This window comes from Carcharhinus amblyrhynchos, unplaced genomic scaffold, assembly GCF_965287045.1.
Source record: "Carcharhinus amblyrhynchos unplaced genomic scaffold, sCarAmb.v2.hapA scaffold_877, whole genome shotgun sequence".
Lineage (NCBI taxonomy): Eukaryota > Metazoa > Chordata > Chondrichthyes > Carcharhiniformes > Carcharhinidae > Carcharhinus > Carcharhinus amblyrhynchos.
The window spans coordinates 17,501-31,062 of NW_027650617.1; the positions used below are offsets into that span (position 1 = coordinate 17,501).

Below are 13,562 nucleotides of genomic sequence, written 5' to 3' on the forward strand. Positions count from 1 at the left end.
CCAGTACTGTACCCCAGTGTTATACAGCGACAGACCAGTCCCCACCAGTACTGTACCCCAGTGTTATACAGTGACAGACCCGTCCCCACCAGTACTGTACCCCAGTGTTATACAGCGACAGACCCATCCCCACCAGTACTGTACCCCAGTGTTATACAGAGACAGACCCGTCCCCACCAGTACTGTACCCCAGTGTTATACAGTGACAGACCCGTCCCCACCAGTACTGTACCCCAGAGTTATACAGCGACAGACCCGTCCCCACCAGTACTGTACCCCAGAGTTATACAGCGACAGACGCATCCCCACCAGTACTGTACCCCAGTGTTATACAGCGACAGACCCGTCCCCACCAGTACTGTACCCCAGTGTTATACAGTGACAGACCCATCCCCACCAGTACTGTACCCCAGTGTTATACAGTGACAGACCTGTCCCCACCAGTACTGTACCCCAGTGTTATACAGTGACAGACCCGTCCCCACCAGTACTGTACCCCAGTGTTATACAGCGACAGACCCGTCCCCACCAGTACTGTACCCCAGTGTTATACAGTGACAGACCCGTCCCCACCAGTACTGTACCCCAGAGTTATACAGCGACAGACCCGTCCCCACCAGTACTGTACCCCAGTGTTATAGTGACAGACCCGTCCCCACCAGTACTGTACCCCAGTGTTATACAGTGACAGACCCGTCCCCACCAGTACTGTACCCCAGTGTTATACAGCGACAGACCCGTCCCCACCAGTACTGTACCCCAGTGTTATACAGCGACAGACGCATCCCCACCAGTACTGTACCCCAGAGTTATACAGCGACAGACCCATCCCCACCAGTACTGTACCCCAGTGTTATACAGTGACAGACCTGTCCCCACCAGTACTGTACCCCAGTGTTATACAGTGACAGACCTGTCCCCACCAGTACTGTACCCCAGTGTTACACAGTGACAGACCCGTCCCCACCAGTACTGTACCCCAGTGTTATACAGTGACAGACCCGTCCCCACCAGTACTGTACCCCAGAGTTATACAGCGACAGACCCGTCCCCACCAGTACTGTACCCCAGAGTTATACAGCGACAGACGCATCCCCACCAGTACTGTACCCCAGTGTTATACAGCGACAGACCCGTCCCCACCAGTACTGTACCCCAGTGTTATACAGTGACAGACCTGTCCCCACCAGTACTGTACCCCAGTGTTACACAGTGACAGACCCGTCCCCACCAGTACTGTACCCCAGTGTTATACAGTGACAGACCCGTCCCCACCAGTACTGTACCCCAGAGTTATACAGCGACAGACCCGTCCCCACCAGTACTGTACCCCAGAGTTATACAGCGACAGACGCATCCCCACCAGTACTGTACCCCAGTGTTATACAGCGACAGACCCGTCCCCACCAGTACTGTACCCCAGTGTTATACAGTGACAGACCCATCCCCACCAGTACTGTACCCCAGTGTTATACAGTGACAGACCTGTCCCCACCAGTACTGTACCCCAGTGTTATACAGTGACAGACCCGTCCCCACCAGTACTGTACCCCAGTGTTATACAGCGACAGACCCGTCCCCACCAGTACTGTACCCCAGTGTTATACAGTGACAGACCCGTCCCCACCAGTACTGTACCCCAGAGTTATACAGCGACAGACCCGTCCCCACCAGTACTGTACCCCAGTGTTATAGTGACAGACCCGTCCCCACCAGTACTGTACCCCAGTGTTATACAGTGACAGACCCGTCCCCACCAGTACTGTACCCCAGTGTTATACAGCGACAGACCCGTCCCCACCAGTACTGTACCCCAGTGTTATACAGCGACAGACGCATCCCCACCAGTACTGTACCCCAGAGTTATACAGCGACAGACCCATCCCCACCAGTACTGTACCCCAGTGTTATACAGTGACAGACCTGTCCCCACCAGTACTGTACCCCAGTGTTATACAGTGACAGACCTGTCCCCACCAGTACTGTACCCCAGTGTTACACAGTGACAGACCCGTCCCCACCAGTACTGTACCCCAGTGTTATACAGTGACAGACCTGTCCCCACCAGTACTGTACCCCAGTGTTATACAGTGACAGACCTGTCCCCACCAGTACTGTACCCCAGTGTTATACAGTGACAGACCTGTCCCCACCAGTACTGTACCCCAGTGTTATACAGTGACAGACGCATCCCCACCTGTACTGTACCCCAGTGTTATACAGTGACAGACCCATCCCCACCAGTACCGTACCCCAGTGTTATACAGTGACAGACCCGTCCCCACCAGTACTGTACCCCAGTGTTATACAGTGACAGACCTGTCCCCACCAGTACCGTACCCCAGTGTTATACAGTGACAGACGCATCCCCACCTGTACTGTACCCCAGTGTTATACAGAGACAGACCCGTCCCCACCATTACTGTACCCCAGTGTTATACAGAGACAGACCAATCCCCACCAGTACTGTACCCCAGTGTTATACAGTGACAGACGCATCCCCACCAGTACTGTACCCCAGTGTTATACAGAGACAGACCAATCCCCACCAGTACTGTACCCCAGTGTTATACAGTGACAGACGCATCCCCACCAGTACTGTACCCCAGTGTTATACAGTGACAGACGCATCCCCACCAGTACTGTACCCCAGTGTTATACAGTGACAGACCTGTCCCCACCAGTACTGTACCCCAGAGTTATACAGCGACAGACGCATCCCCACCAGTACTGTACCCCAGTGTTATACAGCGACAGACCCGTCCCCACCAGTACTGTACCCCAGTGTTATACAGCGACAGACCCGTCCCCACCAGTACTGTACCCCAGTGTTATACAGTGACAGACGCATCCCCACCAGTACTGTACCCCAGTGTTATACAGCGACAGACCCGTCCCCACCAGTACTGTACCCCAGTGTTATACAGTGACAGACCCGTCCCCACCTGTACTGTACCCCAGTGTTATACAGCGACAGACCCATCCCCACCAGTACTGTACCCCAGAGTTATACAGCGACAGACCCGTCCCCACCAGTACTGTACCCCAGTGTTATACAGTGACAGACCCGTCCCCACCAGTACTGTACCCCAGTGTTATACAGAGACAGACCCGTCCCCACCAGTACTGTACCCCAGTGTTATACAGCGACAGACCCGTCCCCACCAGTACTGTACCCCAGTGTTATACAGTGACAGACCTGTCCCCACCAGTACTGTACCCCAGTGTTATACAGAGACAGACCCGTCCCCACCAGTACTGTACCCCAGTGTTATACAGAGACAGACCAATCCCCACCAGTACTGTACCCCAGTGTTATACAGTGACAGACCCGTCCCCACCAGTACTGTACCCCAGTGTTATACAGGGACAGACCCGTCCCCACCAATCACCCTGGTCTCTGTAGGATGAAGTGTAATGAAGGTGAGAGCCCTTGCCACGTACCGGACTGTCTTCGTCTGTCTTGGTCTCCGGAACATTCTCTTTCTCCCGCACCCTCTCGTCCTGCAGCGACTTCTGCCTCTTCATCTCTGCGGGAGTGGGGAGAAATGCAGTTAGGTTTGACCCACACCAGCTGTTATGGTGCGCGCGCAATTGCACCCTTTGCTGCAATCATGCGGCTCTCTGGTGAGCTAGGCCCCACCCACTCCCCCTGCTGGTGAGAAACAGGTTTCGCCGCATTTTGTTTTGACAGAACCTGGTGCCAATTTTTAAATATAACACTGGGGTACAGTACTGGTGGGGACGGGTTTTAGCTGTATAACACTGGGGTACAGTACTGATGGGGACGGGTCTGTCGCTGTATAACATTGGGGTACAGTACTGGTGGGGACGGGTCTGTCACTGTATAACACTGGGGGTACAGTACTGGTGGGGACGGGTTTGTTGCTGTATAACACTGGGGTACAGTACTGATGGGGACGGGTCTGTCGCTGTATAACACTGGGGTACAGTACTGGTGGGGACAGGTCTGTCACTGTATAACACTGGGGTACAGTACTGGTGAGGACGGGTCTGTCGCTGTATAACATTGGGGTACAGTACTGGTGGGGACAGGTTTGTCTCTGTATAACACTGGGGTACAGTACTTGTGGGGACGGGTCTGTCACTGTATAACACTGGGGTACAGTACTGGTGGGGACAGGTCTGTCACTGTATAACACTGGGGTACAGTACTGGTGAGGACGGGTCTGTCGCTGTATAACATTGGGGTACAGTACTGGTGGGGACAGGTCTGTCACTGTATAACACTGGGGTACAGTACTTGTGGGGACGGGTCTGTCGCTGTATAACACTGGGGTACAGTACTGGTGGGGACGGGTTTGTCACTGTATAACACTGGGATACAGTACTGGTGGGGACGGGTCGGTCGCTGTATAACATTGGGGTACAATACTGGTGGGGACAGGTCTGTCACTGTATAACACTGGGGTACAGTACTGGTGAGGACGGGTCTGTCGCTGTATAACATTGGGGTACAGTACTGGTGGGGACAGGTCTGTCACTGTATAACACTGGGGTACAGTACTTGTGGGGACGGGTCTGTCGCTGTATAACACTGGGGTACAGTACTGGTGGGGACGGGTTTGTCACTGTATAACACTGGGATACAGTACTGGTGGGGACGGGTCGGTCGCTGTATAACATTGGGGTACAATACTGGTGGGGACAGGTCTGTCACTGTATAACACTGGGGTACAGTACTGGTGAGGACGGGTCTGTCGCTGTATAACATTGGGGTACAGTACTGGTGGGGACAGGTCTGTCACTGTATAACACTGGGGTACAGTACTGGTGGGGACGGGTCTGTCGCTGTATAACACTGGGGTACAGTACTGGTGGGGACGGGTCTGTCACTGTATAACACTGGGGTACAGTACTGGTGGGGACGGGTTTGTCACTGTATAACACTGGGGTACAGTACAGGTGGGGACGGGTCTGTCACTGTATAACACTGGGGTACAGTACTGGTGGGGACGGGTCGGTCGCTGTATAACATTGGGGTACAATACTGGTGGGGACAGGTCTGTCACTGTATAACACTGGGGTACAGTACTGGTGGGGACGGGTCTGTCTCTGTATAACACTGGGGTACAGTACTGGTGGGGACGGGTCTGTAACTGTATAACACTGGGGTACAGTACTGGTGGGGACGGGTCTGTCATGATATCACACTTTGCTATCTCGATGAGGCTTTGAGCTGTGAGCTGCAGCAGTTGGTCTCCTTTTGACCCACTGCCCTCTATTTATACCTGTGTTGACACATGGATTGAGGATTGGCTGTCTAATCGGAAGCAGAGAGTTGCTATCAATGGGTGCTATTCTGGTTGATCGTTGGTGACTAGTGGAGTGCCGCAGGGATCGGTGCTGGGGTCTCAGCTATTTACCATTTATATAGATGATCTGGAGGAGGGGGCTGAGTGTAGGGTGTCGAAATTTGCTGATGACACGAAGATGAGTGGAAAAGCAAATTGCGTGGAGGGTGTGGAAAGTCTGCAGAGGGATCTGGATAGGCTGAGCAAGTGGGCGAGGACCTGGCAGATGGAGTATAATGTTAGCAAGTGTGAGGTTATCCACTTTGGCAGAAATAATAGTAGGAGAGATTACTATTTAAAGGGCGAAAAGCTGCAGCATGCTACGGTGCAGAGGGATCTGGGGGTCCTTGTGCACGAGTTGCAAAAACCCAGTCTGCAGGTGCAGCAAGAAGGCAAATGGGATGCTGGCCTTTATAGCGAGGGGGATAGAATATAAAAGTAGGGAGGTCTTGCTGCAACTGTACAGGGCACTGGTGAGGCTGCAGCTGGAGTACTGTGTGCAGTTTTGGGTGCCGCACTTGCACAAGGATATTTTGGCCTTGGACGGAGTGCAGAGGAGGTTCACTAGGAGATGAGGGGGTTGGACTATGAAGAGAGACTGAATAGACTGGGTCTGTACTCGTTGGAGTTTAGAAGGATGAGGGGGGGATCTTATAGAGACGTATAAGATAATGAAGGGGATGGAGAGGGTAGAGGTAGAGAGATTCTTCCCACTTAGAAAGGATAGCAGGACTAGAGGGCACAGCCTCAAGATAAGTGGGGGTGGCATTTAGATCAGAGTTGAGGAGGAACTTCTTCACTCAAAGGGTGGTGAATCTCTGGAATTCTCTGCCCGTTGAAGTGGTGGAGGCTGCCTCGCTAAATATATTGAAGTCACGGGTAGATAGGTTTCTGATAGACAGGGGAGAAAGCGGGAAAGTGGAACTGATCCACTAACAGATCAGCCATGATCTTATTGAATGGCGGGGCAGGCTCGAGGGGCTAGATGGCCCTACTCCTGCTCCTATTTCTTATGTTCTTAATAAGGGATGGGTCCAGCCAGCGACTTGTCCCCCACCGCACCCTCTCCCCCAAAGAGTGGAAGATTTAAGGGTGATTTAATTGAGGGAAGGAGTGTTTTCAGAACTCGGAAGGGTTGACAGAATCCATACTGGAGACAGTCCAGAGAAGGTTCACTCGAACGAACCTACAGAGGGAGGGGTTTTTTTTTAAACGAGGAGAGGATTGAGGAGGTTTGGGGCCCGGAGACGGTCATACAATCCCGACAGCACATTCGGCCCATTGAGACAGCACCCACAACAATCCCACCCATGCCCTATCCCTGTAATCCAATCTATTTATCCTTCTAATCCCCCTGACACTGGGAGGCAATTTAGCATGGCCAATTCACTTAACCCACACATCTTTGGACACTAAGGGGCAATTTAGCATGGCCAATCCACCCAACCCACACATCTTTGGACACTAAGGGACAATTTAGCATGGCCAATCCACCCAACCCACACATCTTTGGACACTAAGGGACAATTTAGCATGGCCAATTCACTTAACCCGCACATCTTTGGACACTAAGGGACAATTTAGCATGGCCAATCCACCTAACCTACACATCTTTGGACACTAAGGGACAATTTAGCATGGCCGATCCCCCTAACCTGCACATCTTTGGACACTAAGGAGCAATTTAGCATGGCCAATCCACCTAACCTGCACATCTTTGGACACTAAGGAGCAATTTAGCACGGCCAATCCACCCAACCCGCACATCTTTGGACACTAAGGGGCAATTTAGCATGGCCAATCCACCTAACCTACACATCTTTGGACACTAAGGGGCAATTTAGCATGGCCAATCCACCTAACCTACACATCTTTGGACACTAAGGGGCAATTTAGCATGGCCACTCCACCTAACCTGCATATCTTTGGACACTAAGGGGCAATTTAGCATGGCCAATCCACCTAACCTGCACATCTTTGGACACTAAGGGACAATTTAGCATGGCCAATCCACCTAACCTACACATCTTTCAGACTGTGGGAGGAAATTGGAGCAACTGAAGGGAGGAGACCCTCACAGACTCCACCCCTGAAGTCCGAGTTGAACCCGGGTCCCTGGCGCAGAGAGGCAGCAATGCTAACCACCGTGCCCATGGCCAATATCTTTGTAACATGGCGTCCCAAGTCCTGTACTCGGTGGTCTGTCCAATGAAGGCAAGTGTGCCAAACGCCTTCTTCACCACCCTGTGAGGCCAGTTTCAAGGAACTATGTACTTGCAACCCTAGGTCTCCCCGTTTGTGGGTGAGGTACAGCTCCCTGGGGGCCCCTCCACAGCTCAGAACATTGTGGGGAAGCACAGGACAGGACAAGATGGCCGACTAGGCCCCACGATGTCCACAGGGGATTGGGAGGGAGTGGGGGGGCTGAATGAACCCATCCCCTACCAAACTTTTTCCTTCGATATTTACGGAGATAAGGATGGGTTATCCCAGGATAGACATACCTGGTCGAACTTCAGAGCCCTGGTGCGTCTGGTCCTCCCTGGTTGTTGGAGCCTTGGGGGGCAGCTCGATGCAGATCTCCGCCGAGATGTCAGCAACGTCAACCTGCCAAGAGAAGGAGCGTCCAATCAGATTAACGGTTCAGGTGTCGCTTGGCAGGGGCCACCTTGGAACATGTCACAACCTCTCAGTGTCACAGAGGGGGTCAGTGCTGAGGGAGTGCCGCACTGTCGGAGGGTCGGTGCTGAGGGAGCGCCGCACTGTCAGAGGGTCAGTGCTGAGGGAGTGCCGCACTGTCAGAGGGTCAGTGCTGAGGGAGTGCCGCACTGTCAGAGGGTCAGTGCTGAGGGAGTGCCGCACTGTCAGAGGGTCAGTGCTGAGGGAGCGCCGCACTGTCAGAGGGTCAGTGCTGAGGGAGTGCCGCACTGTCAGAGGGTCAGTGCTGAGGGAGTGCCGCACTGTCAGAGGGTCAGTGCTGAGGGAGTGCCGCACTGTCAGAGGGTCAGTGCTGAGGGAGTGCCGCACTGTCAGAGGGTCAGTGCTGAGGGAGTGCCGCACTGTCAGAGGGTCAGTGCTGAGGGAGTGCCGCACTGTCAGAGGGTCAGTGCTGAGGGAGTGCCGCACTGTCAGAGGGTCAGTGCTGAGGGAGCGCCGCACTGTCAGAGGGTCAGTGCTGAGGGAGCGCCGCACTGTCAGAGGGTCAGTGCTGAGGGAGCGCCGCACTGTCAGAGGGTCAGTGCTGAGGGAGTGCCGCACTGTCAGAGGGTCAGTGCTGAGGGAGTGCCGCACTGTCAGAGGGTCAGTGCTGAGGGAGTGCCGCACTGTCAGAGGGTCAGTGCTGAGGGAGTGCCGCACTGTCAGAGGGTCCGTGCTGAGGGAGCGCCGCACTGTTGGAGAGAGTGTTTGATGGGAGTCAGTGTAGAGGGAGCTTTACTCTGTATCTAACCCCGTGCTGTACCTGTCCTGGGAGTGTTTGATGGGGGGACAGTGTAGAGGGAGCTTTACTCTGTATCTAACCCCGTGCTGTACCTGTCCTGGGAGTGTTTGATGGGGGGACAGTGTAGAGGGAGCTTTACTCTGTATCTAACCCCGTGCTGTACCTGTCCTGGGAGTGTTTGATGGGGGGCAGTGTAGAGGGAGCTTTACTCTGTATCTAACCCCGTGCTGTCCCTGTCCTGGGAGTGTTTGATGGGGGGACAGTGTAGAGGGAGCTTTACTCTGTATCTAACCCCGTGCTGTACCTGTCCTGGGAGTGTTTGATGGGGGGACAGCGTAGAGGGAGCTTTACTCTGTATCTAACCCCGTGCTGTACCTGTCCTGGGAGTGTTTGATGGGGGACAGTGTAGAGGGAGCTTTACTCTGTACCTAACCCCGTGCTGTACCTGTCCTGGGAGTGTTTGATGGGGGACAGTGTAGAGGGAGCTTTACTCTGTATCTAACCCCGTGCTGTACCTGTCCTGGGAGTGTTTGATGGGGACAGTGTAGAGGGAGCTTTACTCTGTATCTAACCCCGTGCTGTACCTGTCCTGAGAGTGTTTGATGGGGGGGACAGTGTAGAGGGAGCTGTACTCTGTATCTAACCCCGTGCTGTACCTGTCCTGGGAGTGTTTGATGGGGGGACAGTGTAGAGGGAGCTTTACTCTGTATCTAACCCCGTGCTGTACCTGTCCTGGGAGTGTTTGATGGGGGACAGTGTAGAGGGAGCTTTACTCTGTACCTAACCCCGTGCTGTACCTGTCCTGGGAGTGTTTGATGGCGGGGACAGTGTAGAGGGAGCTTTACTCTGTATCTAACCCTGTGCTGTACCTGTCCTGGGAGTGTTTGATGGGGGGACAGTGTAGAGGGAGCTTTACTCTGTATCTAACCCCGTGCTGTCCCTGTCCTGGGAGTGTTTGATGGGGGGGACAGTGTAGAGGGAGCTTTACTCTGTATCTAACCCCGTGCTGTACCTGTCCTGGGAGTGTTTGATGGGAGTCAGTGTAGAGGGAGCTTTACTCTGTATCTAACCCTGTGCTGTACCTGTCCTGGGAGTGTTTGATGCGGGGGACAGTGTAGAGGGAGCTTTACTCTGTATCTAACCCCGTGCTGTCCCTGTCCTGGGAGTGCGTGCGAGTCAGTACTGAGTATTGAGAAAGAGATGACAAATTTGAGTGAGTCAATGTCATGTTGTTGCTTAGTTTCCTCTCTGGGGATTCGAAATTATCTCGACAATGGGCGAATGAGGAAGTGGAAACAGAAAAAGTCCCTGACCCAGTCTGTTCCTGTGCCAGGGAGCTGACTCCAGACTCAGTGTTAGTGTGACCAACTCCCTCTGTGCGTGAGTCCCTACAGAAAAGACAGGAGCAGAATTAGGCCACTCGGCCCATCGCGTGCTCTCCGCCATGGCTGATATTTTTCTCCTCCCCCATTCTCCCCGTAACCCCTGAACCCCCTTATTAATCAAGAACCTCTCTCTATCTCTGTCTCAATAACCCAGCCTCTTCTGCGGCAAAGCCTTCCCCACTCTCCGGCTGGAGAAATCCCTCCTCCTCTCTGTTTTAAAGGATTGTCCCTTTAGCCTGAGGTTGTGGTTCTACTTTTTCCTACTCGTGGGAACATCCTCTCCGCGTCCACTCTACCCAGGGCCTCGCGGTATCCTGGAAGTTTCAATAAGATCCCCCCCCCTTCTAAACTCCCAACGAGCACAGATCCAGAATCCTCAATCCAGCAAGCTCTTCATTCCAGGGCTCGTTCTGTTGAACCTCCTCTCCAGCACACCCTTCCTTAGATACGGGGCCCCGAAACTGCTCACAATCCTCCAAATGGGGGTCTGACCTACACAGCCTCAGAAGTCCCTCCCCACTCTTGTATTCTAGACCCTCTTGACATGAATTTAACACTGCACTTGCCTCCCCAACTGCCCCACTGAACCCGCGCGTTAAGCTTCAGGGAATCCTCAATCCCAAGTCCCCTTTCCGATTTCCGAAGCATTTTCCCGTTTCGAAAGTTGTCTCCGCCTCTGTTCCTCCCCCCCCAAACCTCCCACTTTTCCACAGTTCTTTGTCCACTCCCCGAACCTGTCCTTCCGCTGCCCACCCTGTTTCCTCAGCCCTCCCTCTCCCTCCACGTACTTCCTTCCTCCAAATGAACGTAGAAAAACGATAGCACAAACAGGCCCTTCGGCCCACAGGTTGCGCCGATGATATCCCTCCCTTCCAGGGCTGTCTATAACCCTCCATCCCATATACTCATCCAGAAGTCTCTTAAAAGACCCCAGCGAGTTTGCCCACACCACCAGCGCCGATTCCACTCACCCTCTGAGTGAGAAACGTACCCCTGACATCTCCTCTGTACCTGCTCCCCAGCACCTTCAACTGGAATGGAATAGTTGAGGTTGGAGGGTCATCAGATTGGATCCGCTGGTCGGTGCGACACCGAGGGCCTGTACTGCGCTGTAACGTTCTACGTTCTGAACCTGTGCCCTCTCGTAGCGACCATTCCAGCCCTGGGGAAATAGCCTCCGAGAATCCACCCTATCTATATCTCTCAACATCTTATAAACCTCTATCAGGTCACCTCTCATCCTCCAGGGAGAAAAGACCGAGCTCCCTCAACCTATCCTCATAAGGCATGCCTCCCAATCCAGGCAACATCCTTGTAAATCTCCTCCCTCTCAATAGCTTCCACATCCTTCCTGTAGTGAGGAGACCGGAACTGCGCACACTACTCCAAGTGGGGTCTGACCAGGGTCTTATAAAGTTGCAGCATCATCTCCCGACTCCTAAACTCAATCCATCGATTAATGAAGGCCAGTACACCAGACGCCTTCTTAACCACATCCTCCACCTGCGAGGCCGATTTAAGAGTCCTACGGACCTGGACCCCAAGATCCTTCTGATCCTCAACCCAGCTAAGACTCCTACCCTTGATATTGTACTCCTTCATCCCATTGGTCCTGCCAAAATGGACCACTACACATTTATCTACGTTGAAGTCCATCTGCCACTTCTCTGTCAGAGGGTCAGTGCTGAGGGAGTGCCGCACTGTCAGAGGGTCAGTGCTGAGGGAGTGCCGCACTGTCGGAGGGTCAGTGCTGAGGGAGTGCCGCACTGTCAGAGGGTCAGTGCTGAGGGAGTGCCGCACTGTCAGAGGGTCAGTGCTGAGGGAGTGCTGCACTGTCAGAGGGTCAGTGCTGAGGGAGTGCCGCACTGTCAGAGGGTTGGTGCTGAGGGAGTGCTGCACTGTCAGAGGGTCAGTGCTGAGGGAGTGCCGCACTGTCAGAGGGTCAGTGCTGAGGGAGTGCCGCACTGTCAGAGGGTCAGTGCTGAGGGAGTGAGGCACTGTCAGAGGGTCAGTGCTGAGGGAGTGCCGCACTGTCAGAGGGTCAGTGCTGAGGGAGTGCCGCACTGTCAGAGGGTCAGTGCTGAGGGAGCGCCGCACTGTCAGAGGGTCAGTGCTGAGGGAGTGCCGCACTGTCAGAGGGTCAGTGCTGAGGGAGTGCCGCACTGTCAGAGGGTCAGTGCTGAGGGAGTGCCGCACTGTCAGAGGGTCAATGCTGAGGGAGCGCCGCACTGTCAGAGGGTCAGTGCTGAGGGAGTGCCACACTGTCAGAGGGTCAGTACTGAGGGAGTGCCGCACTGTCAGAGGGTCAGTGCTGAGGGAGCGCCGCACTGTCAGAGGGTCAGTGCCGAGGGAGTGCCGCACTGTCAGAGGGTCAGTGCTGAGGGAGTGCCGCACTGTCAGAGGGTCAGTGCCGAGGGAGTGCCGCACTGTCAGAGGGTCAGTGCTGAGGGAGTGCCGCACTGTCAGAGGGTCAGTGCTGACGGAGCGCCGCACTGTCAGAGGGTCAGTGCTGAGGGAGTGCCGCACTGTCAGAGGGTCAGTGCTGAGGGAGTGCCGCACTGTCAGAGGGTCAGTGCTGAGGGAGTGCCGCACTGTCAGAGGGTCAGTGCGGAGGGAGTGCCGCACTGTCAGAGGGTCAGTGCTGAGGGAGTGCCTCACTGTCGGAGGGTCAGTACTGAGGGAGTGCCGCACTGTCAGAGGGTCAGTGCTGAGGGAGTGCCGCACTGTCAGAGGGTCAGTGCTGAGGGAGCGCCGCACTGTCAGAGGGTCAGTGCTGAGGGAGTGCCGCACTGTCAGAGGGTCAGTGCTGAGGGAGTGCCGCACTGTCAGAGGGTCAGTGCTGAGGGAGTGCCGCACTGTCAGAGGGTCAGTGCTGAGGGAGTGCCGCACTGTCAGAGGGTCAGTGCTGAGGGAGTGCCGCACTGTCAGAGGGTCAGTGCTGAGGGAGTGCCGCACTGTCAGAGGGTCAGTGCTGAGGGAGTGCCGCACTGTCAGAGGGTCAGTGCTGAGGGAGTGCCGCACTGTCAGAGGGTCAGTGCTGAGGGAGTGCCGCACTGTCAGAGGGTCAGTGCTGAGGGAGTGCCGCACTGTCAGAGGGTCAGTGCTGAGGGAGTGCCGCACTGTCAGAGGGTCAGTGCTGAGGGAGTGCCGCACTGTCAGAGGGTCAGTGCTGAGGGAGTGCCGCACTGTCAGAGGGTCAGTGCTGAGGGAGTGCCGCACTGTCAGAGGGTCAGTGCTGAGGGAGTGCCGCACTGTCAGAGGGTCAGTGCTGAGGGAGTGCCGCACTGTCAGAGGGTCAGTGCTGAGGGAGTGCCGCACTGTCGGAGGGCCATTTTGGTAGGGGTGGGGACGGAACTTTCTAGAATGCACGCTTCATTTTTAATAGCTCTTGGATTGGGAATTGGGGATGGAATTTCCGATTTG

General features: G+C 54.6%; 1 protein-coding gene across 1 annotated transcript in view; it reads right to left on the reverse strand.

Moving 5' to 3' along the window:
• The window catches only part of LOC145340255 (EH domain-binding protein 1-like), a gene marked incomplete at its 5' end in the record, with an annotated part of 47,946 nt that overhangs the window by 9,610 nt on the left and 24,774 nt on the right, over positions 1–13,562 (reverse strand). Inside the window, 2 exons of the mRNA XM_080184703.1 lie at positions 3,445–3,530; positions 7,820–7,922. Coding sequence (XP_080040829.1) covers positions 3,445–3,530; positions 7,820–7,922 — 189 coding nt within the window. The remainder of the gene's footprint in view (positions 1–3,444; positions 3,531–7,819; positions 7,923–13,562) is intronic.